Source organism: Heloderma suspectum, chromosome 2, assembly GCF_057233095.1.
Source record: "Heloderma suspectum isolate Gila_16-S chromosome 2, 16-S_ref, whole genome shotgun sequence".
NCBI classification, from domain to species: Eukaryota; Metazoa; Chordata; class Lepidosauria; order Squamata; family Helodermatidae; genus Heloderma; species Heloderma suspectum.
The window spans coordinates 372,275,555-372,302,672 of NC_139459.1; the positions used below are offsets into that span (position 1 = coordinate 372,275,555).

The window sequence follows — 27,118 nt, forward strand, 5'->3', positions numbered from 1 at the left end:
TTCTTGCCCACAGTAGTAGATATGATAGTCACCTGAATTAAATTCGCCCATGCCTGTCCATTTTAGTTCGCTGATTCTCAAGGTGTCGATGTTCAATCTTGCCATCTCATGTTTGACCACCTCCAGCTTACCTTGATTCATTGACCTTACATTCTAGGTTCCTAAACAATATTGTTCTTTACAGCATCGGACTTTCTTTTCACCACCAGACACATCCACAGCTGAGTGTCCTTTCAGCTTTGGCCCAGCCGCTTCACTCTTTCTAACGCTACTTGGAAATTCCCTCTGCTCTTCCCCAGGAGTATATTGGACACCTTCCGACCTGAGGGGCTCATCTTCCAGCGTCATCTCTTTTAGCCTTGTAATACGTTCCATGTGGTTTTCTTGGCAAGAATACTGGAGTGGGTTGCCATTTCCTTCTCCAGTGGACCACATTTTGTCAGAACTCTCCGCCATGACCTGTCCGTCTTGGATGGCCCTGCATGGCATAGCTTATGGCTTCACTGAATTACGCAAGCTCCTTCGCCACAACAAGGCGGTGATCCATGAAGGGGAAGCCATCTTTATTTGGGTTCAGAGGAGTGTTTTTGCAGTTTGAAGCTGAGACCTCAGACCCCTGCCTTGTATTTAGGTTCTGGGGCAAGTTCCTTTTCTTTTAATCTCAGTTTGACTTCTGGAAAATGAAACCAGTTTGCCTTCTGGAAAATGAGTGTTTTGTGACAGGCCATGCCCCCCATGGCAGCCATTTTATGAATGGGCACCCCCCCAGTGGCAGACATTTTGTGAGTGTGCCCACAACACTCAAAATTCCAAATGTGCCCACCAACCCAAAACGTTTAGGGATATCCTGGATTGAGACAATCCAAAAGTTACAAAGTCAAATCAGCTCAACAGGCCAGTCTAAAAAAAGACTTTTTCTGTTGGCCGAAGAACAGCCAAGAGGGGGCTAAATGGGCTGTTCTAGGGAGCAAATTCTGTCTGGTCCTTCAAATAACTTGGTCCCAAGCTGTTTAGGACTTTCTTGGTTGTGATTAGCCAGAGGCATTGTTAGTTGGTGGTTCCTTTGTCCAAACGAGCGGAGTTAGACCTCTTCTGGAAGCGATTGCTCTCTCCCTAAAGGAAAAGTTCATCGCTTGGGGGGGGGGGGTTTCCCCATCCATCACTGTCGTTAGAGGTACAAATGGTCTTGGTGGCATGGAGTACCTTTTACCAGCTTACAGTTCCAGCTAGGATACCATCCTGTCTGTGTTGGCAGAACAGCGATATATTTGACGAGGCTGAGCTGTGTGAACTTCTAGCTGAAGGAACACGCTTTACCCTGGATAAATCACTCTGGAAATTCTGGGTCAAAGGAATAAGAAACCTTGCTTTTTCTTTTTCTTTTGGCAGGAAATACATGTGGTATAGGAGGGTCCCCAACTCAAGATGGAGGGAGACCCAAAGAGATGTCTCCTCTCTGAGAGACAAGAGCATGAAGGAGGAGGAAGGAGGAAGTAAGGTCAGCAACCTAAGGTCAGCACAGCTCAGAAGATAGTCTGGGAAGCTTGGAGGTGTCCCCCCCCCCTCTCTCTTGCTCTCTCTCTCTCTCTCTCCTCTTTCCATGCAGACACATGGAAACAAAGCCCTATGAGGAGAGACTGAAAGACCTGGGCATGTTTAGCGTTGACAAGACTGAGGGGAGATAGGATAGCGCTCTTCAAGTACTTGAAAGGTTGTCACAGGGAGGAAGGCCAGGATCACTTCTTGGTCATCCCAGAGAGCAGGACATGGAATAATGGACTCAAGTGACAGGAAGCCAGATTCCGGCTGAACATCAGGAAAACATTCCTGACTCTTAGAGCAATATGACAATGGAACCAATTACCTGGGGAGGTGGTGGGCTCTCCCACATTGGAGGCATTCAAAATGAGGCTGGACAGCCATCTGTCAGGGATACTGTGACCTGCATTCCTGCACTGAGCAGGAGGTTGGACTCAATGGTCTTATAAGCCCCTTCCAACCCTACTATTCTATGATTCTATGACATCTGCCTTTCTCTTTCAAGCCAGCTGAGTTGCACCCACACTTCCAGCAATCCAGTTTTGCTAACCTGGCTTCCATGGTCCATGCTCTGACAAACTTGCTATCTGGATTATTGCAATTCATGGTACATGGGGTTGTCTTTAAGGATGTTCCTGAAAAGGCCTGGGCAACTTGTGGCCCTCCAGATGTTTTGGCCTACAACTCCCATCATCCCTTGCCATTGGCTGCTGACTGGGGCTGATGGATGTTGTAGACCAAAACATCTAGAGAGCCACGAGTTGCCCACCCCGCTCTAGAAACCTGAGCTGATGCAGAATATAGCAGTGAGACTTTTATCTGGAACTGGGCATTATAAACATATGTTGCTGGTCTTTTCTCGCCTTCATTGGCTGCCAATTTGTTTCTGGGCCCAGTTCAAAAAGCTAACTTTGACCTATATAGCCCTACACAGCTTGGGACCTCACTATCTTATTTATTTGTAAATTTATGAGTAGCTTTTTGGCCCAGATAAAACTTGGCCCATTAAACCTCACAACAATATAAAAAACTGTTTTAAAAAATTAAATATTTTTCAAAACAGCTTGAAAAACTTTACAAACAATTTAAAGCGCAAAAGAAAAACAATTTATAAACTCTTTTAAATGGCACCAACAGCCCAAATTGAGAGCAGGAGAGAATCTTAAAGACAGAGTGTAGAGCTAAGAGATTTTAAGGGCACAGTCCTATGCATATTTAGATAGAAAGAAGTCGGCAGTTAATAAATCAGTTAACAATTAATGCAGTTCCATTAGTAGAGGCTTCCAGGGCACCGTCTGGTCCAGTTTTATTGGATGAATTTCAGTTACGGAGGCCCAAGGATGCGGACAAGGTGCTTGGCCAAGTCCGATCGACCACTTGTGTGCTCGACCCTTGCCCTTCATGGCTTATCACATCAAACAAGGAGGGGATGTCCAGCTGGGTCCAGGAGGTTGTAAATTCCTCCTTGAGAGAGGGAGTGGTGCCTGCCGCTTTAAAAGAGGCAGTAATTAGACCACTCCTGAAAAAGCCTAGCCTGGACCCGGAGGACGTTAACAGTGATAGGCTGGTGGCCAACGTCCACTCTTGAATGAAACGGATTATCTAGATCCATTTCAATCGGACTTCAGGCCTGGGTTTTGAACGGAAACTGCTTTGGCCGCCCTGTGGGAAGACCTCTGCCGGGAGAGGGACAGGGGAGTGCGACCCTGTTGATTCTCCTGGACCTCTCAGTGGCTTTCGATACCATCAGTCGTGGTATCCTTCTGGACAGGTTGTCTGGGTTGGGAGTTGGAGGCACTGCGCTGCAGTGGTTCTGCTCCTACTTGGATGGCCGATTCCAGAAGGTGGTGCTGGGGGATTATTGCTCTGTGCCATGGCAATTGTGCCATGGGGTCCCACAGGGCTCTTATTTTATCCCCCATGCTCTCCAACATCTACATGAAACCGCTGGGGGAGGTTATCCGGAGGTGTGGGCTGAGGTGCCATCAATATGCGGATGACACCCAGCTCTACCTCTCTTTCTCATCAAACCCAGTGAGGCAGTGGCTGTTCTGATCAGTGCCTGGGCACGGTAATGGACTGGATGAGGGCCAATAAACTGAAACTCAATCCAGACAAGATGGAGGTACTGTTAGTGGGTGGGTCCTCTGCCCGGCTAGGTGATAATCAACCTGTTCTGGAGAGAGTTGCACTCCCCCTAAAGGATCACATTTGTAGTTTGGGGGTGCTCTTGGACCCAGAAATGTCACTTGAGGCACCAGTGAACTCAGTGGCATGGAGCACTTTTTATCAGTTTAGGCTGGTATACCAATGCCCTTATCTGGACAGAGATATCCTAGCTACAGTTATCTGTGCTCTGATAACTTCTTGTCTGGATTACTGCAAGGTGTTATATGTGGGGCTGCCTTTGAAAATGGTCCAGAAACTTCAGCTAGTCCAAAATAGGGCAGCAAGATTGTTAACAGGGACTGGCCAATGAGATCATATTACGCCCATACTTTATCAGCTGCACTGGCTGCCAGTCCATTTCCGTGCCCAATTCAAAGTGCTGGTATTAACTTTCAAAGCCCGAAATGGCTTGGGGCCAGGTTATCTGAAGGATCGCCTCCTCCCATATGTGCCTGCCTGGACCCTAAGATCATCCTTAGGGGTCCTTCTCCAGGAGCCCCTGCCAAATGAAGTGAGGCAGATGGCTACCAGGAAGAGGGCCTTTTCTGCTGTGGCACCCCAGCTGTGGAATGGGCTCTCTAGAGATGTTCATCTGGCGCTTATGTTGTACTCCTGGCACGAGGTGAAGACCTTTCTATTCTCCCAGTATTTTAGCATTTTAACTTCCTAATCTTTTAGCTCTGGTGTTTTAAATCTGTATTTTAAATCTCTGCATTGCTGCTAGGTTTTATTCAGGTTGTACTGTTATATTGTGGTTTTAAGCTTTTCTATTTTATATTGTTTTGTGCTGCTCTCTGTGGTTTTAATTTTTGTGAACTGCCCAGAGAGCTTCAGCTATTGAGTGGTGTGGTAATTAAATAAATAAATACATAGTCGAACTCCCAGCATTCCCCAGCCAGCCTGGGACTTTTTTCTGTCTAAATATGCATAGGATTGTGCCCCAAAATACTAAAAAGTCATATAGAATAACGAAGATTTAACAGCCCGCCTAAAGCTGAAGAGAAAAGCAGAGGGAAGGGAAAAGTAACACCTCTTCCTATATGTTTTAACCTGTAAAATCATCAAAGGAGGCCCTTTCCTGGGTGCCCCTTCAATCTGTGGAAAGCAGGAGAGCTGTGACAGAAAGGGCCTTTTCTTGGTGGGTCTTCCTTTACAGAACATGTTACCTAGAAAGCCTGATGCCTTTGTTAATGTGTTTTTGGCACCTGGCAAATAAGGTTTGACTCTCCCAAGCCTTTTAGCATCATTTTAATGTGCTTTAAAGATTCCTGTCATATCTTCTAAAGATTGATGTTAGTGGCCATTATCCAACGCTGACCATGTTCTAGCAGGACTCACCGCTAGTGCAAGAGGAAGTGAGCGGAAATGAGTGGGAGCACTCGTTTCTGGAACAGGGCAGGTCAGTGAAGCTTGCAGAAGGGAACGTTGCTGACCTGTCCTGTTCTGGAAACAAGCACTCCCGCCCATTTCTGGAGTTGCTTTTAGGTAGCGCTACTGTTCCGTAGTGGTGGGTTCCACCATTGCAACAGAAAGAGTGAGAGCGCAACGGCAGTGTAGGATTCTGCCCAATATCAATAGTCTCTGACTTTGATGGTGGTTTTATGTATGTATGTATTTATTTATTTTACAGCATTTATGTGTGCTGGAGGAAAATTCTGAGAGTGCCTTGGACTGCAAGAAGATCAAACCAGTCCATACTCCAGGAAATAAAGCCAGACTGCTCACTTGAGGGAAGGATATTAAAGGCAAAACTGAAGTACTTTGGCCACATCATGAGAAGACAGGAGACCCTGGAGAAGACGCTGATGCTAGGGAAAGTGGAAGGCAAGAGGAAGAGGGGCCGACCAAGGGCAAGATGGATGGATGATATTCTGGAGGTGACAGACCTTGGGGGAGCTGGGGGTGGCGATGGCCGACAGGAAGCTCTGGCGTGGGCTGGTCCATGAAGTCACGAAGAGTCAGAAGCAACTGAACGAATAAACAACAACAGCATTTATATACCGTTACACATCTAGACAGATTCCAGAGCAGTGAACAATAAAACATACAAGATAAGATAAAAGAATAACACTCCATGAAAGAAACAGAATTCCGATAAAACCGTGGCTAGTCAGTCAAGGAAGGCTTCCTGGAATAAAGATGTTTTCAGGAGGCACCAGAAACAGCACAGTATTGGTGCTTGCCTGACCTCCAGAGGCAGGGAGTTCCACAAGAAGGGGGCCACCACACTGAAGGCTTTTCTCCAGGTGGACTCCAATCAGGCCATAGGTCCATGTGGAACCACCAGCAGCATGCCTTCTGATGACCTCCATGACCGGGCGAAGTTAGTAAGGGAGAAGGAGCTCTCTCAGGTATCCTGGTCCCAAGTTGTTTTGGGCTTTGTATGCTAGTACCAAAACTTTAAACCTGGCCCGGTAGCTAATAGGCAGCCAGTGCAGTTCCCTCAGCAAAGAAATTGGATGCTGAAAAGGGGCAGCTCCTGACAACAGGCGAGCTGCTGCATTCTGCACTAGCTCTAGCTTCCAGCCTCAAGGGAAGCCCCACATAGAGCGTGTTGCAGTAATCCAGTCTTGAGGTTACTGGTGCCTGTACCACTGTGGCCAAGCTAACCCTGTCCAGGAGAGGCCATAGCAGGCAAACCAGCCAAAGCTGGTAAAAGGCACTCCGAGCCACCGTGGCCACTTGGGCCTCCATTGATGGATCTAGCACTCCAGAAGTTGTTTTTAGTTGTCTGTACAATGAGTTGAGTTGATCAGATCTGGCATTTTGTTTTAAACCTTCTGCTGCTTCTAGCTTTCATTGTTTAATCTGATACCATTATTATATGTTAGGTTTATAAAAAAGTGTTGAAAATGTAATTATTGTATGTATAGAGCCTCACCTACCCATACACCAAGCTCAACATCTAAGGTCCTCCTCCAGGTGCCTACTTCGAGGGAGGCTTGGAAAACAGCAACTAGGGAAAGGGCCTTCTTGGTGGTGACCCCCCAATAATGGAATGTTCTCCCCGATGAGACCCTCCTGGCAGCAACACTGCTGTCTTTTCAGTGCCAGGTCAAGACTTTTCTCTTTTCCCAGGCATTTGGCAGCATGTGATGAATTTTAATCGATCCTGGATTCATTTTATGGTTTGGGTGATTGTTCAAAGTTGTTTTTAGATATATGTTGTCTCTGTATATACTGTCTGTTGTATGGTTTTTTATGTTTTTAACTTTTGCATATTGTATTTTTAGTTTTTTAATCTTTGTAAACCACCTTAGCTGTGGGGCGGTATAGAAATGTTACTAATAATAATATCAATAAGAGGTGACAAAGAAGAAGAATAATTAGTGAAAATACTTCCCCTTCTTTGACTAGATTCAGCAGTTGCAAGTGAAATACACACCCTACTGTTTGCTAACTGGTAAGGAATTTCTGGTCCAAATGTAGTGAAAAAAGGAGAGAATTGCTGAAATAAGATGCTGAAATAAGAGAAGCAGATTATTGGGCTTTGATCCCCAATGAAGTTCTTGGTTTCTGCCTTAAACATATGAAGTTTCATTTTTCTTTCTTCCCCCAAGGATATATATAATGCACAGGACAATGAGAATTATACCGAGCCAACCACAGTGTCATCAGAAATTACCAAGCATGATGCAGGAAAAAGAAGTTTAGAAGTCAAAAGCCATGATGGAAACCAATCAAAGAATGGGAGGAAGAAATCCTCTACTTCTCAAGATGGTGACATCCATGAACTGCTGACCAAACAAGATCATGAAGGAAAAGAGTCGCATGTGTGAGAAAATATTGAAATACAAACCAACATTCAGCATACATTACAGTACTCACAGAGGAGACAAACCATATAAATATATGGAGTGTGGAAAGAATTTAATTAAGAGTGAACATCTTACTTCACATCAAAGAACCCACACAGGGGTGAAACCTTATAAATGCATGGAGTGTGGAAAGAGCTTCAGTCAGAGACACCAGCTTACTTTGCATCAAAGAACCCATACAGGGGAGAAACCATATAAATGTATGGAATGTGGAAAGAACTTCATTGAGAGTGGAAGTCTTATTAAACATCAAAGAACACACACGGGAGTGAAACCATATAAATGTATAGATGTGGAAAGAACTTTTATCGGAGTGAACACCTTCTTTCACGTCAAAGAACATATTGTTGTTGTTGTTGTTCAGTCGTTCAGTCGTGTCCGACTCTTCGTGTCCCCATGGACCATAGCACTCCAGGCCTTCCTGTCCTGCGCTCTCTCCCAGAGTGTGTTCAAAAGAACACATACTGGGGAGAAACCATATAAATGCATGGAGTGTGGAAAAAGCTTCAGTTGGAGACAACAACTTAATTTGCATCAAAGAACCCACACAGGGTAGAGGCCATATAAATGTATGGAATGCGGAAAGAGCTTTAGTCTTAGTGGTAGCCTTACTTCACATCAAAGAATTCACACAGGGGAGAAACCATATAAATGCATGGTGTATGGGAAAAACTTTAGTTGGAGACAACAACTTACTTTGCATCTCAGAATGCACTCAGGGGAGAAACCATATAAATGTATGGAATGTGGAAAGAGCGTCGGTGAAAACAGAAGCCTTGCTAAACACCAAAAAGTCCACAGGAGAGAAACCATATACATGCATGGAATGTAGAGTGAGTTTCATCAATAGTGGAAATCTTAGTAAACATGAAAGAATTCACACAATGCTGAAGCCATATGTGAAAGAATGGAACACTTACTACACATCAAAGAACCCCTTTGGGTACAGCCATATAAATGCAGACGGAAAAAAGCTATCTGTTCCTTACCACTCAGCTGATGGCTGATCATCTGGGTGGAGGGGAACAGAGAGCAGGATTCCTGGGGCTCTGCAGGCCACAACTAGAATGGCATAGGGCCATAGGTTGCCCATATGTGTTCTATGTAGAATCCATGAAGGGAGAATCAATAGAAACGTTCCCAATATAATGAAAACTGTCCTCAAACAAAATAGATGTTAAAGTGAATTGGATTGTTCATATACTGGGGAGCCTTGCTACACATGAAAACACACACAAGAGAGAAACCATATAAATGCTTACTATATGAAAACAGCCTCAGTCATAGACTGCAGTTTATTTTATGTTTAAAAAACACACACACAGGAGACCATTATTATGGAGACCACTATTAGCTTTTGTCCTGCTTCATTTTTTACACCAAGGCCATGCCTGCCTGTTATCCCGGTGATTTCTTGACTTCCTACATTAGCATTCCAATCCCCTATGATGAAGAGGACATCTTTTTTTGGTGTTAGTTCTAGAAGGTGTTGTAGGTCTTCATAGAACCGATCAACCTCAGCTTCTTCGGCATCAGTGGTTGGGGCATAGACTTGAATTACTGTGATGTTGAATGGTTTGCCTTGGATTCGTACTGAGATCATTCTCTCGTTTTTGAGATTGTACCCCAGTACTGCTTTTCCCACCCTTTTGTTGACTATGAGTGCTACTCCATTTCTTCTAAGGGATTCTTGCCCACAGTAGTAGATATGATGGTCACCTGAATTAAATTCGCCCATGCCTGTCCATTTTAGTTCGCTGATTCCCAAGATGTCGATGTTCAGTCTTGCCATCTCATGTTTGACCACCTCCAGCTTACCTTGATTCATTGATCTGACATTCCAGGTTCCTAAACAATATTGTTCTTTACAGCATCGGACTTTCTTTTCACCACCAGACACATCCACAGCTGAGTGTCCTTTCGGCTTTGGCCCAGCCGCTTCACTCTTTCTGGCACTACTTGGAAATTCCCTCTGCTCTTCCCCAGGAGTATATTGGACACCTTCCGACCTGAGGGGCTCATCTTCCGGTGTCATCTCTTTTAGTCTTGTGTTACGTTCCATGGGGTTTTCTTGGCAAGAATACTGGAGTGGGTTGCCATTTCCTTCTCCAGTGGACCACATTTTGTCAGAACTCTCTGCCATGACCTGTCCGTCTTGGGTGGCCCTGCACGGCATAGCTTATGGCTTCACTGAGTTACGCAAGCCCCTTCGCCACAACAAGGCAGTGATCCATGAAGGGGTAGATCTTGCTAAACATACAAATAAGCCATACAGTCATGAGCCGGCAAGCCATACAAATGCTCCCTCCCTGCCTAAGTCTCCTGTGATAAATTGGGGTTTGCTTAAAGCTACACTTTTTCCCAACGTCAGACGAAGCATTCTCCCAAATTTTTTTATAGTGTATAAAACACATAAAACAAACAGTACATTTGTAACTTACCACATGTGTGACTTTTATAACTTACAATAAACTGTATGTGCCATATCTGTAGGAGAATATGCCGTGTTCTGGCAGTCTGTAATAATCAAAGAAGATGTCTGTCCGTCAGCGCTATAGCTTCAAGACCATGAAACTGAAACACTGGAAACTTGGCCTGCATACTAAGGAGACCCTAGTGGTGTCCATTTGGGGGTTATTTTGTTTTTGGAGGCGACCACCTATCCAGTGCTGGGCAGGAGAAGCACGGAGGGGATCATCCCCTCTGTGCTTCAGCTGCCCTGCATTTACAGCTAGACTTTTGGCTGTCTAGCCGTGGGACCTAGGAGCGCGGGAAGCAGCAGCCGGACGACACGTAGGATGTGTCATACCGGCATTTCCAGCTTCCCTGCCCTGACACGCCCCCGGAATGCCCCGTTTTTGCCGCCCTCTTCCGAGCATGGGGCCGTTCAGCACTGCCTACGAAGCAGTGCGTGAGGGGGTGAAGGTTGGTTTTCAGGGACCCAACCTCGGAGCACGGGCTTCAAGGTCATTTCCCGGGAACTGACCTATCCTATGGCCGTTTATCCGCTGACTAGCAGCCATAGGATTGCGCCCTAAATGTATCAGTTAATTTAAATGTGTCTGTGCCGTTGAAGCCTGCAGTAATATTTTCAGTCACAAGAGGCAGATGTCCCTAAACAGTACATAGCTTTGCAGGCAGCCCATACAGTTTGAAGCCAGGAGAGATTAGCAGGCAGAGAGACAAGAGTTATATGCCTGCTGCTCCCCACTGCTCTGGGCAGCCACCCGTCAGGGAAACGGAGTGGGCAGATCCCTCCCCCAGGGGGCTATGGGGGTGCACCAGAGCAAGTGCAGTGCCTAGGGGTGCCACACAAGACAGACAAGCACAATGTCTCCAACTCCGACTGCTGGTAAATTTCCTTGAAGGCTTCACTGTCTCAAATTAAGGGCTATTTCACCCCATGCAAAGTCAGTTCCATTCGCTATTTTACAATAATAAAAGAGGAGATGTGTCTGTCAGCACCACAGCTCCGAGACCAGGAGATCTAAACACCTGAAACTTAGCATGCAAAATAAGGGGGCTGCACTAACAAACCCTGGTTCGTTAACCATGAACAACCCACATAGAGAATCCATGGTTTGTTGTGGGTTATTCACAGTTAACACAACATGGTTTGTTAGCACAGCTGGGTTCACACGACACAATAATCCACGATTCAACAACCCACACTCAACCTGTACTCTTGTGTTGTGTGAACCCAGTCGCTGTTTGGGGACATTCTGGGAGTATAAAATGGGAGCTGCTAAAGAACAGCCAATCAGAGAAGCCCTGCCAATGCTCCTGCCACAGGTGCTGGCAAAACAAATGCACACAATGACATTAAGCTGCATGTGAATATCTGTATCTATACTGCCCAGTAGCTGAAGCTCTCTGGGCAGTTCACAACAATTAAAACCATAAAATACAAGACAATAAAATACAATTTAATTAAAGTTTAACACTACAGTATAAAAATAAAAATAACCAACTAGAACCTAGGCGCAGTGCAAAGATTTAAAATATAATACCCAGTTTAAAAAAGAAATTAAAAAACTAAAATACCTGGGAAAATAAAAAGGTCTTGTACATACATGCATACAGATCAACAATCTGTGTACACACGTGTGGAAGACTGTAGATGAGTTGAATGTGATGTGTGAACATGGCTATTATAAAACTATTATTAGTGTTTGGAACACATTTCAATGCGATCCAGGTAAGATATCAGTTCACATGTGAGCAGAACTGCAGAACAGTTAAAAAGGGAGAGGGCCGTTTCGGTGGTGGCTCCCCATTTATGGAATAACCACCTTGACAAGGCCCACCTGGCTCCAACATTGTTATCTTTTTGGCGCCAGGTTAAAACTGCCCTCTTCCCTCAGGCATTTGGCAGCATATAATGAGTCTCTGATTGCCTCTGGCTGATTGTTTTAAATTATTTTAGGTATATGTTGTTGTTGTTATGTATGTTATTTCTTTTATGTCATTATGTGAATGGTTTTTATATTTTATAATGTATTTCAATGGTTTTTAATTTTTGTGAACCACCCAGAAACCTTCGGCTATGGGGCAGTGTAGAAATATACTAAATGAAAATGAATAAAATGAACAGCCTTTGCCAAACTGGTGCCCCCTAGATGTTTTGAACTTCAACTCCCAGCCAGCATGGCCAATGGTCAGCAATGCTGGGAGTTGTAGTCCAGAACAACTGGAGGGCTCTAGGTTGCAGAAGGCTGCTGTAGAACAACATACTGCTTTCTTTGCTGGCTCATTTCTACGGTCCATCTATCATAGCTTTCGGTTTCCAACAGTGGATAGCCAGAAGCCGCTGGAAAAATTCACAAAGGGATATAGCCTCGCTATTTCTCTCCCTAGCCTCTAGGCTTCTTCTTTCTTTCCCTAGCCCCTAGCCTTGTTCTTTCTCTTCCAATCCCACCTTTATCTTGCTGTTTCTCTCCCTTCCTAGCCTCTATCCTCGCTCTCGCTCTCCCCTTTACCCCTTTGCCTTTCTCTTCCTGCCTGCTGAACAGCTGATCAGCTGTAGGTTCAGGAACGAGAAGGAATACCTGGCATCCAAATGTTTTTTAGTTTTTTATTAAAACTTTTTTTAAAGGGAGCAATGCCTCTCTAGGTACCCAGAGTCAATCTCTCACACACTTTAATCTAGGGGTCCCCAACACAGCACCCATGGATGCCATGGCACCCACAGGCACGTCCAATGGCACCTGGACAGCTCTCCACTTCCTGCCCCTTCAAAAAAACTTTGGTTAAAAATAAAAAAGGAAAAATGTTAGGATGCCAGGTTCCCCATCCTGTTCCTGAACCTGCCACTGATCACTGTTCAGCAGGCAGGAAAAAGTAAGGCAAAGGGGTAGAGGGGAGAGAAAGAGCAAGGCTAGGGGCTGGGAATGGGGAAAAACAGCAAGATACAGAGGTGAGTGGGAGAGAAAAAGCAAGGCTAGGGGCTACAAAGGGAGAGAAAGAAGGCTAGGCAATGGGAAGGGGGAGAAATAGTGAGGAGAGGGGTTGGAGGAGCGAAATAGCAAGGCTAGAGGCTGGGAGGAGAGAGAGAGCAAGAGACAGCAAAGGGGTGGAAGAAGATTGGGCAGGCCAGGAAGCAACACTTTCCATAGCCCCCTGCCTCCCAGCCTGTAGCCTCGCTATTTCTCTCTTGCCAACACACAATCCTTTTGACTAGCCAGGTCCTCACGGCAGCCAGTATGTGACTAGCCACATCTTTGATGGGAGCCATTTTGTGGTGGTGCCCGCAGCAGTTTCTCAAAACAAATTTGCCTACGGGTCCAAAAAGGTTGGGGACCCCTGTTTAATCCTCGGACCCTCTGGGCCAGTTCGCACGACATGACAGCCCATCGTGGGTTAATTAACTCTCAAGGAGCTGCTACACGTCAGCTGTCATTACGAACATGCAACTCCCGACCAGGGGCTGTCACGTCATGGGAACACAGTGGGGGTTATTTGAGGGTTAAACAACCCTCGCATAACCCTACAATTGATCATGAGTTATGTGAGGAATGTTTAACCTCAAATAACCCTCACTGGGTGGGCTCACGCAACAACATATTCATAATGGTGGCCGGCATGTGCTCAGCTCCTTGAGGGTTAATTAATCCACAATGGGTTGACATGTCATGCGAACCAGGTCTTTATGTTGCTCTGAGTCCAGATGAAGCAAAACTCAGTTCCTAATCCAAACAGGAAGCAGGATGGGTGCCAAATACCCTGGGGCAGGGGAGGTATTTTAATCCCTCCCTGCCCTGTATGGGAATTTGGGGAGACATGAAGGTAAGGGAATGAACATCTGAATACACTGATCTTCTGATCTTAATTTGCACACTGTTGAAATATGAAGGCCTCTGGGGGGAAATCCTGGAAAAACTCAGGGTGGGGGGAACAAATATTTTCTGTGGACTTTTTGTTTTCTTCCATTTTTCCAATGGAAAAATCAGGGTGGGGATGGCATTGGAAATAAAATATCAATTATTTTCACTTCTGCAATGACTGTCTAGAAACTGCAGCTGGTGCAAAATGCAGTGAGCAGATTGCTACCAGCACGCACTGTGTTGACCATAGTACACCATTCTTGTGTCAACCACACTGGCTGTCAATCTATTTCCAGATACAATTCAAGGTGCTGGTGCTTATATATAAAGCCCTAAACGGCTTGGGGCCAGGATATCTGGAAGACCGCCTCCTCACCTATGAATCTGCCCATAGTTAAGATCTTCTTTGGATGCCTTTCTGCATGTCTCACCACAAAGAGAAGCCAAGTCGGTATGAGCACAGGACAGGGCCTTCCCCATTGTAGCATCCCACCTGTGGAACTCTCTCCCAAAGGAAGTTAGGCTGCCCCCTTCTCTGTTCAGTTTTAGGTGGGCAGTTAAAATGTTTTCCTTCTATTTTTCTTTAGTATTTTTAGCCTAATTGTAGTTTAACTAATTGTAGTTTTACTGTGGGTTGTTTAACCCATGATTAACCTACAGTCTCTGGGTTTGGACATCATATAGCAACCCCCGATTGGGGGTTGAATATTCAAAATGACTGCAGAAGACACCTGGCGGACGCCAAGGCAAATCTTGATTTAATTAAACCACAGTTGTAGCCAGTATAGGCAATGGTGAGTAGGGTGGACGCTGACACATCACCAAAAAAGAGGGCACAGATTTGCCTAAAATTTACATATGCTAATTTATATGTATAGAAACCAATGTAGAAATAATCATATATATTTGAAACAGCTGAATCTTTTCTCTTTTAAATTAATGGTGTTGTGAATAGTAATTTTGGCCACCTAATGCGAAGAGAAAACTCCCTGGAAAAGACCCTGATGCTGGGAAAGACTGAAGGCAAAAGGAGAAGGGGACGGCAGAGGATGAGATGGCTAGATAGCATCACGGATGCAATGAATATGAACTTGAGCACGCTCCGGGAGAGAGCGCAGGACAGGAAGGCCTGGCGTGCTATGGTCCATGGGGTCACGAAGGGTCGGACACGACTGAACGACTGAACAAACAAAAAAGAATAGTAATTGTGGATAGATATGCTTTTTTGTTATTTTTTGTTGGTGGTGGTGTTATTTGTTATTTCCCCCCCACCCTCTTTTGTTTTGTTATAATTGCAAATTAAAACATATATAGAAAAATTACTGCAATTTAAATAGAAATAAAATACCTTTCACCATAGTGTGGAAAACTGCCACCAGGTGACCCTGTGTCCCTGCTCAGCTGCTAACTGTTGCTGGGCGATTTCCAGGCCCCTGTTGCTTTCCCTTCCTATGGTTACCTTTAAATCTGACTTGGACCGGACAGCCTTTCAAACAGAGGAAGCTTTCAGATAGAGGACTGCCCTCTGTAAAACTTACTTATTATGTTATTTGTGATATGTATATACCACTAAATATAATAAAATCCCTAGGTGCCTGGCCACACTAAATGAGGGCTGATGGGAGTTGTAGGCCCAAACATCTGGAAGGCCACAAATTGCCCTGCCCTGCTTTAAAATGACTAGGTAGGCTGGCCTGGCCTTGAGCCCCAGACCCGCTGTTGACTTTTTGTGGTGGACTTCTTCCCCTCTTCCCTCAAAGGTCTGTGACACAAACACCCTGTATACAGACTGAGACACAGGTGTTATTGCCCTGCCTTGCTGGAGGGTGACAAGGTCAGGAGGAGGCTGGGGGGCAGAAATGGCAAAAGGCCTGCTGTGGGTGTGAAAGCCCCAGAGGAAAAATCAGGAAGCCTGGGTGAAGAAGTGGACGATATCTAGTGAGAATTACATCTAGCCGTGCCAGTCTTCTTATTCCTGAAAGGTAGGAGTTTCACTTCATTTTGAGTTCAATATAGAAACATTCACCAAGTATAGTTTTTAATGATATACAGACCTTAATCATTTTTAATTTTATTACTAGCTGATTTACCCGGCGTTGCCCGGGATGTGATTTTGTCATAGGCACTATTTGTTAGAAACACATTAAGGAGAGAGCAGAGGACAGGAAGGCCTGGCGTGCAATGGTCCATGGGGTCACGAAGAGTCGGACACGACTGAACAACTGAGCTACAACAACGCTTCTCGGAAAGGCCCCATAAGAAAGGTGAAAAGTTGAATCCGCAAGACTGGATTAAAAAAGCACAACAATTATAATGAGCAGATTGAATAAAAAACTCTACTAAAAATGCAAGAGACTGAATCTGTAAGCACTACTGCAATATAATCCACACTGAATCTCATACCACTATTAAAATGTTCAACACAGGCTTCCTTGCTGGATATTGCAGGAACAGGGGAGAGAAACCAAATGCTCTGCACAGTCAGAAAAGAAACCATGAGTAAAGGGGAGGGAACAAACGGTGGCCAGCCAATCCAAGGTGAAGGAAGTCAGAGTGAATGGGCGGGAGACCAATAGAACGAAAGATGGCCAATAGGATGACTGGTAGCTGAAATCAGAAACCTGGCCTGTACCATGACTGAGAGGGTGTGCTTGTTAGTAAGGGAAAGTATAGACAAAGTAATAATGGAACCCAGTGAGTCCTGTCATACACTCTGGCAAGTGAGAATGTGAACTGAAAGCGGCAGCCACTGTAGGGCCTAAATGGCAGGCTCAGTGGCCCCTACAGTGTGATTAGAATTTTATTTTAGAAAATGTTTTTATTGTAGAATGTTATTGTTTTAGACTGTTTTATTATACGTTGTAAGGGCCGCGGTGGCTCAGTGGTTAAGACGCTGAACTGCAGACTGGAAGGTCGGCAGGTCAGCAGTTCGAGACCCGAGTGCCGCGTGACAGAGTGAGCTCCCGTCTTCAGTCCCAGCTTCTGCCAACCTAGCAGTTCGAAAGCAAGAAATTGCAAGTAGATAAATAGGTACCGCCTCGGCGGGAAAGGTAACAGCGTTCCGTGCACCTCGGTGTTCAGTCATGCCGGCCACATGACCACGGAAGCGTCTTCGGACAGCGCTGGCTCTTTGGCTTAGAAACGGGGATGAGCACCGCACCCTAGAGTCGGACACGACTGGTTGGGGACACCTTTACCTTTTACCTTTTTATTATACGTTGTACATCGCCCAGAGTGGCTGGGTGACCAGCCAGATGGGCGATTAATAAATTTAATAAATAAATAAATTACATCCAGGGCAGCTCCCCCTTATTCCCTGCATTACAGATGGCCCTGCAACCAGCCACAAACACACAAACCCACACACAATTTTTGACTTTTATATATATAGAAGATTACATTTATATCCTGCCCTTTTGCCTTGTGCAAGGAGCCCAAGGTGGCTTACATGAACCTCCTCCTCATTTTAGCCTAACAACAACCCTGTGAGGTAGGTGAGGCTGAGGGTCAGCAACTGGCCCAAAGTCATCCACTGAACGTCATGGCCAAGTGGGGACTAGAGCCCAGGTCTTCCCAGTCCAACACCAACCACTATACCACACTGTCACTAATCATAACATTCTCATTACTTACAGGGTAGGGAACCTGTAGCCCTCCAGTTGTTGTTGGACTCCAGTTCTCATCAGCCCCAACTAGAAGGGTCAGTGACCACAGAGGACGAGAGTTGGAGTCCAGCATCAAGAAGGCCACAGGTGTCCCAGCACTGACTTACATGACCCTAGCAGAAAAAAAAATGACACTGTATACATGATCATAAAGGTACTAATTATTCCATTAAAGCCTGACAATTAAAATCTGCTACGATTCAAATAAACAAACAAACAAACATCCCTCCACAATCATTTAAGCAGATGCTCGGGGACTCTTCTAATTAAAGAGTCTAATGGGGAGGAATTAGGATGCCTCCTTCCCCCAAGTGCAGTGTGTATTATTTACTAGTGAACGGACCAGAATAGCACTTACTTTGACACAGCGAAGCCTTCGAGCAAAGTTCCACCGTTGTCAAGAGTGGAACACATTGTGCCTGCCCATCTGAGTGAAGCCATGTCCTCTGGCACCCCTAGGCATGGTCCCTGCCAGGGTGCACCCCCTAGGGTCCCCTTAGTATGCATGCCAAGTTTCAGCTTTGTAGGTTTCACACTCTTGCAGCTACGGCGTTTATACAGTAGGGATGTCTGTTGCCAGGAAATCTGGCCCTTTTTGCAGTCGCTGGATTTCCACAGCGCTCCTGACTTGGCTTGCATTCATGAGCTGAAATGCATTTTCTTCCCGAAATCTGGGAACTTTTTCTGTTTTTAAAAATGTGCATAAATAGAAAGCTGCGCAAATTGCACTTGCAATTTGCGCAATTTTCCATTTACGTTAATTAAAAAAAAAAAGGAAAATCTACAAACTGGCCGATTTGATGCACATCCAGTCAGACCTGCTCATGGGAAACAAGCTGAAGTCCAGGGGGCCAAGCTGATGATGCTCAGCAAGCCTCACCCCCCAGACAGTTTCCTCCAACATCCCTATTTTATTTATATATATATATATATATATATATATATACATACACACACACACACACACACACACGTCTTCTTTTATTATGATAAGATTATCAGAACTTATATCCCACCCTTCAAACACATTATCAGGACAGCTTATAATAATAAAATGTTAAAAACATCATACAGTAACCACTGCATTAAAATATGCTGAACACAGCTCATCTATCAAGCAGAATACACTATTTCCCAATTACCGAGTGTAACAAAAACTCCCCAGATTTCCAAAGCTTCTAATCCAAAAGGAAAGGAAACTCTGTTATGCCACTTGAGGAATTTCTTACTAATGGAGGAAGCAGGGAGCATGTAAACATACAAATATAAGAAAAGCTGCATTATTATTATTAATCTTCTGAGCTTAAATCACTTGCTATGAAGATATGATTTCCATCAGCATTTCGTTCCACACGCACAGCGTTCCTTGGATTCACAGGTTTGTCCCTGGTGTGGATTCTTCGATGGTAAGTAAGGTTTGTGCTACGATTGAAGCTTTTTCCGCATGTGGAGCATTTATATGGTTTCTCTTCCATATGAATTATTTGATGTTGTGTCAGGTTACTAAGCTTTTCCCACATGTGGAGCATTGAAATGGCTTCTCTCCTGTGTGAATTATTTGATGTTGTGTAAGGTTACCAACCATACTGAAGCTTTTTCCACACGTGGAGCATTTATATGGTTTCTCTCCTGTGTGAGTCCTTTGATGGGAGCAAAGGTGTGTGCGGTGGCTGAAGCTCTTTCCACACTCTGAGCATTTATATGGCTTTTCTCCTGTGTGAATTATTTGATGTTGAGTACGGTTACCAATGTTGCTGAAGCTCTTTCTACATACTGAGCATTTGTGAGGCTTCTCCCCTGTATGAATTATCTGATGCTGTGTAAGGTTACCAATCTTACCGAAGCTTTTCCCACATGTGGAGCATTTATAAGGTTTCTCCCCTGTATGGATTATATGATGTTTTGTAAGGTTACCAATCATACCGAAGCTCTTTCCACATGTGAAACATTGATAAGGTTTCTCTCCTGTGTGGATTCTTTGATGCGAGCAAAGGTGAGAACTCCACCAGAAGCTCTTTCCACACACTGAGCATTTATATGGCTTTTCCTCAACCTGAATTCTTTGATGTGTGTTAAGACTTGTTTTATTAGTCAAGATCTTTGCAGACTGGGGGGTCTTCCTCCTTTTGTTTTCTTTGCAACAGTCCTGTTGGGCTGGAATCTCATGAAAGTCTGCCTCTTCAGAACAAGTGGATTCCTTCACCCACTGCTGTTTTGCTTCCATTTTCCTCCTCTGCCATTCGTCCTTTTCTCTACTGCTTTCCCTCCTGTCACCTGCAGGAATAAAGAAAGAATCCCTATGAGGGAGAAATGGATCCTCCAGGCAGGGAAAAACCTAATTAACTGCTGTGATAATAATAGAACAGAAAATACTTAGGATGCAATCCTATGCATGTTTAGACAGAAAAAGGTCCTACAGCTCCCAGCATTCCCCAGCCAGCTGGGAGCTGTAGGACCTTTTTCTGTCTAAACATTCATAGGATTGTGCCCTTAGTGGATGGTTAGCTCTGGTCATGCACTACATGGCTCCTGGCTGGCATTAACTGGCCACCAGTATAATGAAGTGCAGGGCTGGGCAAAAGGTCAATCTCCAGATGTTTTGGACCTCAATTCTCAGAAGTTCCTCCCAGCATGGTGACTGGTCAGCAACGCTGGGAGTTGAAGCCCGAAACGTCTGAAGATCTTTCTACCCACCCCTGATGTAGTGGGTGTACAGCTCTGCATGCTTGACATGTGTCAAGTCCCAAATTTGACCTCTAGCATCTCCTATTGAAGGCGGCGAAATAGAGGGTGGGAAGTCCTTCAACTGAGACCTTGCGGGGTCAATGCCCGTCAGAGCAGACCAGTCTTTCCCAACCTGGTGCCCTCCAAATGCTTTGGACTTCAACTCCCATCAGCTCTAGTCAGTATGGCCAATTGTCAGGAATGCTGGAAATTGTAGTCCAAAACATGTGGCGGGCACCAGGTTGGGAAAGTCTAAAGGAGACAATACTAGGCCAGATGGACCAATGGCAGTTTGTTCTGTTGGGTTGTTCTGTAAGGCTTTGCATTTGTTTTATTTATTATTTATTCTGTTTTATTTAAAACATTTGTATCCCGCCCTATATCATTAAGATCTCAGGGTGGCGTACAGATAAAATCAATTTAAACAGTATAAAACAATAAATAATTTGAACAGCTAAAAGCATATTAAACCATTAAACAAGCTCATTTTTGTTTGTTCAGTCGTTAAGTCGTGTCCAACTCTTCATGACCCATCGACCATAGCACGACCATACCAGGCCTTCCTGTCCTCTGCTCTCTCCCGGAGTGAGCTCAAGTTCATATTCATTGCCTCGGTGATGCTATCTAGCCATCTCATCCTCTGCCGTCCCCTTCTCCTTTTGCCTTCAATCTTTCCCAGCATCAGGGTCTTTTCCAGAGAGTTTTCTCTTCGCATTAGGTGGCCAAAATATTTGAGCTTCAGTATCTGTCCTTCCAATGAGCACTCAGGGTCGATTTCCTTTAGGATTGACTGATTTGACCTCCTTGCAGTCCAGGGGACTCGTAAGAGTCTTCTCCAGCACCACAGATCAAAAGCATCAGTTCTTCGGCACTCAGCCTTCCTTAGAGTCCAGCTCTCACAGCCATACGTTGCTACTGGGAAAACCATAGCTTTGATTAGACCGACCTTTGTTGGCAAGGTGATGTCTCTGCTTCTTACTATGCTGTCTAGGTTTGCCATAGCTATCCTCCCAAGGAGCAAGCGTCTTTTAATTTCATGGCTACAGTCACCGTCTGCGGTGATCTTGGAGCCCAAGAAAATAAAATCTGTCACTGCTTCCATTTCTTCCCCTTCTATATGCCAGAAAGTGATGGGGCCAGATGCCATGATCTTCATTTTTTTAATGCTGAGTTTCAAACCAGCTTTTGCACTCTCCACTTTCACCCTCAACAAAAGGCTCTTTAGATCCTCTTCGCTTTCTGCCATTAGGGTGGTATCATCTGCGTATCTGAGGTTGTTGATCATTCTCCCAGCAATCTTAATTCCGACCTGTGATTCGTCCAACCTGGCATTTCTCATGATGTACTCTGCATATAAGTTAAATAAGCAGGGCGACAATATACAGCCTTGTCGTACTCCTTTCCCAATTTTGAACCAATCGGTTGTTCCATGTCCAGTTCCTACTGTTGCTTCTTGACCCTCATACAGGTTTCTCAGGAGACAGGTAAGGTGTTCTGGTACTCCCATCTCTTTAAGAATTTGCCACAGTTTGTTGTGATCTACACAATCAAAGGCTTTAGCATAGTCAATGAAGCAGAAATAGACATTTTTCTGGAGTTCTCTTGCTTTCTCCATGATCCAGCGAATGTTGGCGATTTGATCTCTAGTTCCTCTGCCTCTTCGGAACCCAGCTTGTACTTCCGGTAGTTCTCGGTTCACATACTGCTGAAGCCTAGCTTGCAGGATTTTGAGCATCACCTTGCTGGCATGTGAAATGAGAGCAATTGTACAGTAGTTTGAACACTCTTTGGCATTGCCCTTCTTTGTAATTGGAATGTAAACTGACCTTTTCCAGTCTTGTGGCCATTGTTGAGTGTTCCAAATTTGTTGGCATATTGAGTGCAGCACTTTAACAGCATCATCTTTTAGGATTTTAAATAGCTCAGCTGGAAGACTGTCATCTCCACCAGCTTTGTTGTTAGTGATGCTTCCTATGGCCCACTTGACTTCACTCTCTAGGATGTCCAGCTCCAGTTCAGTGACCACACTATCATGGCTATCAGGGACATTAAGATCTTTCCTGTATAGTTCTTCAGTGTATTCTTTCCACCTCTTCTTAATCTCATCTGCTTCTGTTAGGTCCCTGCCTTACTCACCTCTTTTCTAAGCTAAACAGTCCCAGCTGTTGTAACCTTCTCTCATAGGAGAGATGCTCCAGCCCTTTGATCATTTTAGTTGCCCTTTTCTGCCCTTTTTCCAGCTCTACAATATCCTTTTTTAGGTGTGGTGACCAGAACTGTACACAGTATTCTAAGTGTGGTCTAAAGGGCTAAAATTATGTTTTCACATTTCTGAACAACTTCATGCAAGTTAGACTATTCTCTTTAGGATTTTAGGTATATTTCCTTAGGGGCCCCCATTGGAATCATGAGCAATAAATGTTATGAATAAACAGAGGAACATGGACCCGCCACTGATGACTTCCATGACATCTCTAAGAGGGCTTTGATACAGACTAATGATAGCAGCAATTCCTGCTTCCAGGATTTATCAGTCTAGGCACAGAGGGAACCTTACCCAGAGAGGCCAGATTTCCATAATTCTCCTCCATGACTTCCTTGTGCAGAGTCCTCTGGCATGGATCCAGCAGGGTCCACTCCTCCTCCGTGAAATGCACAGTCACCTCCTCAAAGGTCGCCCGACCCTGGAAGAAGAAGAAGAAGAAGACAGTTCCTCATCACAGATAATTTACCAATCCAAAAAGTTAGTAAAGGTGAGGTGGCTACAAGTCAAAACTTCATCAGTTGCATTCAAAGCCTTCCTCCTGAGCAAGTTTTGACAGGTGCTGAAGAGGCGGATCCTTTCAAGCCCAGGGAGATGTGCAGGGGACACAGGTGCCTGCAATTGTTTTTCTCCTACCTGATCCGGTGACTGCCCAGCAGCCATTTCTGCTCTGTCACAAAGAGGAGAGATTTTGGAGCGAAGCATCAGAGCCATTTCACCACCTGAGAGGGAGATAAAGGATGTGGGAGGATGTTTGATCCTATTAGCTGCCTGTGCCCATTCAAGGCACTAGTCCTTGATCGATCGATCGATCGATTGATTGAATTTCTTAATCGCCCATCTGGCTGGTCACCCAGCCACTCTGGGCGATATACAGCAATACAATTTGAAAACAATAACATTCTACTTTAAAACATCGTATTTCTAAAAATACCCTAACCCACCCCAAATGCCTGCCTGAACAAGCACGTTTTTAATGCATGGCGGAAGGTCATTAAAGAGGGGGCATGTCGGAGTTCCCTAGGGAGGGAGTTCCACAGAGTGGGGGCCAACACAAAGAAGGCCCTCTCCCTCGTCCTCACCAGCCTAGCTGTCCTAGCTGATGGGACAGAGAGAAGGCCATCCGAGGCTGATCTCGTTAAGCGGCCTGTCTGGTGTTGCTGGAGGCGCTCCTTGAGACAGGCAGGGCCAGAACCATATAGGGTTTTAAAGGACAAAACCAACACCTTGAATTTGGCCCGGAAAACAACTGGTAACCAGTGCAACTCTTTCAGCACCCAAGTGATGTGATCACGCCGGCAGCTGCCTTAGTATCAAAGCCCTAAATGGCCTGGGAGCTGCAGGTTTCAGGGAGGGCTTCTTCCCACATTTTTAATTCCTTTATTTCTATGATCACTTATACTGTGCCTTCCCTTGGTCAATGTCACCAGAACTTTCTATAGAACAAGGGTGCAGAAGTTTAGGCCTGTCGGCCAAATCCAGCCTGTCTGCCTGGGGTCCCAATCCGGTTCTCTGCAGTTCCCCAGAGGGCCAAACCCCTTTTCCCCTCAATCACCCATCATTTGGTGGTTTTCCAGCGTTTGTGCAGTTTTTCCCCCCATTCTAAAAGGTTGAAATGCCTCTTCTAAAGCTTCATTACTGGAAGGGAGGACTTTAAGCTACAAGATGGCCCTGCCCCGCTTTGCCTTCAGCCACGCCCACAGTTCCATCATTCCTTCATTCATTACATTTCTATATTGTCCAATGGCCAAAGCTCTCTGGGCGTTTTACCAAGATTAAAATACCTTAAAAATACAAATATTGTAATATAAATAAAGCCTCCGTGAATGCCATTTTTTGGTAGCAAGGTGGGGTACTAATAAAATAAAATAAAGTGTAAAATATAAAACACAATATAAAATAATATAAATGTAAAAATAAAATAATATACAATAATATATTAATATAAAATAAAATAAAATGTAAAATATAAAATACAAATGTAAAAATAAAATAAAATAATATTAAAAATATAAAATATAAAATACAATATAAAATAATATAAATCTTAAAATACAATAAAATAATATATTAATATAAAATAAAATATAAAATAAAATTTGAAATGCTTCCTCCCCGAGAGCTTCTCCGAAACGGAATTTGGTGATCAGGCTCAAAGAGGTTTGACAGCCCTGCTATAAAGTCTTAAAGCAGGGGTGGGCAACTGTTTTTGGCCCCTGAGGGCTGCATGTGACAGTGCCCCCACCTACTCGCCATCACACTCCCACTCACCCTTCCCGTCATCTCAGCGCGCAGGGAAGGGGCAGCCATGGGATCACTGAGATGCGATTATGCGCCTTGCTCCTTTCTCCGCCCGCCCCCCCGAGCCGATCAGAATTGGGAAGAGGTGACTGGCACCCTCCTCAGCTGTTCCCGGTGCTAGTTAGTGGGGAGGCAGCAAATCAGCAGGGGAGTCGGGGTGGCCGGCCTGCGGGCTTCACTGAAGTCAGCAGAGAGCCACAGGTCACCGATAAGCATCTTAAAGCCAGTGCGAACTTCAGGTTTCTGAGGGCCCTTGGGCAAGGCACCCTCAGTGGGCCCCCTCCCTCAGTGAGTCCGCCGTCTTGCCGCCATGGTCACCGGCTGCTCTTTCTCCTCATGGCTCCCACTTGCTTGCTTGGCAGGCAGAGAGCCAGGGAGCAAGGAGGCCATGGCATCTCCTGTTCCTTGTCCTCACCACCACCATTGTTTGGGCCAGAGTGAGAGGCAAGTGAACAAGCAGGATGCGTTGGTGACGAGGATGGTCACCTCCAGAGAGCGCTTGTCAGCGGGCCCCTGCTGGGCCCTCGGCATGTGCCTGACCATGCCTACCCCTGGCGCCGGCCCTTTCAAGACCAAGCAGCAGTGCCAGTGCCAGATTTTGAGGGCCCCGGGGCAAGACACCCTCCATGGGCCCCCTCCCTCAGTGAGCCGACCTTCCCACTGCTCTGGCTCATTCTCCTCAAGGCTCCCACTAGTTTGCGTGGCAGGCAGAGAGCAAGGAGGCCGTGGCGGCGTCTGCTGCTGCTCCTTCTCACCAACAACGTTGTTTAGGCTGGAGCTAGAGGCAGGTGAGCAAGCAGCTTGCCGTGGTGAACAGGAGGAGCAACTCTTGCCAGTGGGCCTCTGCTGGGGTGTGGGCCCTCGGCAGGTGCCCAACTACGCCTGCCCTTGACTCCGGCCCTGCTTCATGTGTTGTGGATGAACTCATTTTGAAAAAGGGAGAGGCTGGAAAGGAGCCTTTCTCCACCACAAGATCGAGGGAATCATAACAGCGGTCGGCAAACTCAAGAGACTGACAGCAAGTGGAAACATAGGCCCTGTTTATCCTTACCCGGTAAGGTGGCACCTCTGTCCCCCTCTTGCACGGTCCACTTGAACAGGAGCTTCTGCGCGGGATCCAGCGGAGCCGTCTCTGTCTCGGGGAAATTGCCCGGCCCTTCCATCTTCTCCACCACCTGAAACGGCAGCAAGGATCCCAGGCAAGGAAGAGGAAGGGGAATTAGAAAAGGAAAGGAAAGGAAAGGAAAGGGGCAAGCAAAGGGCAGGGCAGGAAGGACAAAACTCAGGCAAGTCCTCAGGTTTCAGGATGCTATCGATCATGTTGAGCGGTTCTACACGGGGCTGTTAATCCTCTGTATCTACTTTCGGTTTCGTCACAGAATTGAGATCCGAACATGAAGAACATTTCCTTTCCTGCTTTTCCACTACATAACTTCTAGGTGGCACTGTGGCATAGCAGAGTGGTGCAAATACACAAGTGACAAAAGCAGATACTTTCGCTTTTACAATTAAATACGGTATTTTCTCTGCTCTAAAAAAACTCACCAAAAGTGATCTTTAGATACAGAAGCAAAACTGGAAGGTCACAACGTCATCTAAAGAACTCATAAACAACTGTGCATAGGGAATGGTAGGTGCACGATAAATGCCTTATGTAGAAAAGCTTGCTATCCACCCCTTTGAACTACCAGGATCAAATGCTCTCACCTGCTGCTCTTCCTGCTTCTTCTCCTCTGCCTGGCTCAGGAGAAAACCTTTGGCCAGGGCCACTGCCTGCGAACTGGTCTCTGCTCCACACTCTCTGACCCAGCTCTCCATCTCCGGGGGCAGGACAGCCAGGAACTGCTCCAGGATCACCAGGTCCAGCATCTGAGCCTTGATGTACCTTTCTGGCTGGAGCCACTGACGGCAAAGGTCATGGAGTCGGCTGCAAAGCTCTCGGGGGCCCCCGGCCTCCTGGTAGTGCAGTCCCCTGAAGCGCTGGCGCCGTACATCTGAGCTGCCAGTGCACTTGCCCAGGCTCTTGTGCACGGTTCTTTCCCAGAATGCCCCACTGCTCCCATCCTCCATGGCATCAGGGCTTCTTCCCGCTTCAGGTCCAGATGAGTCTAGCGCCTCCATCTTCACTTCGTACTCCATGGTGGCTTCCAGGATTACTGAACGATTCCCCTGCCCCTCCTGACAGTTTTCTTAAGGCAAGAACAGCTGAGATGGGAGAGGCAGCGAAGGCCTGCGAAGCAAAGCTGTTGTTCAGCGTGCGAAGTATGGCGCCCTGGAGTCCACAGCATACTAGTTGGGGCAGGAGGATACTTGGTA

At 45.6% G+C, this 27,118-nt stretch overlaps 2 protein-coding genes across 2 annotated transcripts in view; one reads left to right on the forward strand and one right to left on the reverse strand.

Moving 5' to 3' along the window:
• Positions 1-1,382: 1,382 nt before the first annotated feature.
• Positions 1,383-10,127, forward strand: LOC146356113 (uncharacterized). Its single transcript, XM_084831836.1, has 2 exons — positions 1,383-1,512; positions 5,339-10,127. The coding sequence occupies exon 2, from the start codon at positions 7,462-7,464 to the stop codon at positions 8,080-8,082; it is 621 nt and encodes a 206-aa protein (XP_084687962.1). The 5' UTR covers positions 1,383-1,512; positions 5,339-7,461; the 3' UTR covers positions 8,083-10,127.
• Positions 10,128-18,719: 8,592 nt separating this feature from the next.
• LOC146356114 (uncharacterized) overlaps positions 18,720-27,118 on the reverse strand; it is a 35,775-nt gene continuing 27,376 nt past the window's right edge. The window contains 6 exon segments of the mRNA XM_084830017.1: positions 18,720-19,021; positions 19,024-19,788; positions 22,796-22,922; positions 23,138-23,223; positions 25,854-25,977; positions 26,510-26,991. Of these exon segments, the coding sequence (XP_084686143.1) occupies positions 18,804-19,021; positions 19,024-19,788; positions 22,796-22,922; positions 23,138-23,223; positions 25,854-25,977; positions 26,510-26,991 (1,802 nt within the window). The 3' untranslated portion in view covers positions 18,720-18,803.

What these genes read in the sequence shown, in the direction of transcription:
- LOC146356113 (XM_084831836.1), top strand. Translation starts at nt 7,462, where the DNA reads ATGAAGGAAAAGAGTCGCATGTGTGAGAAAATATTGAAATACAAACCA.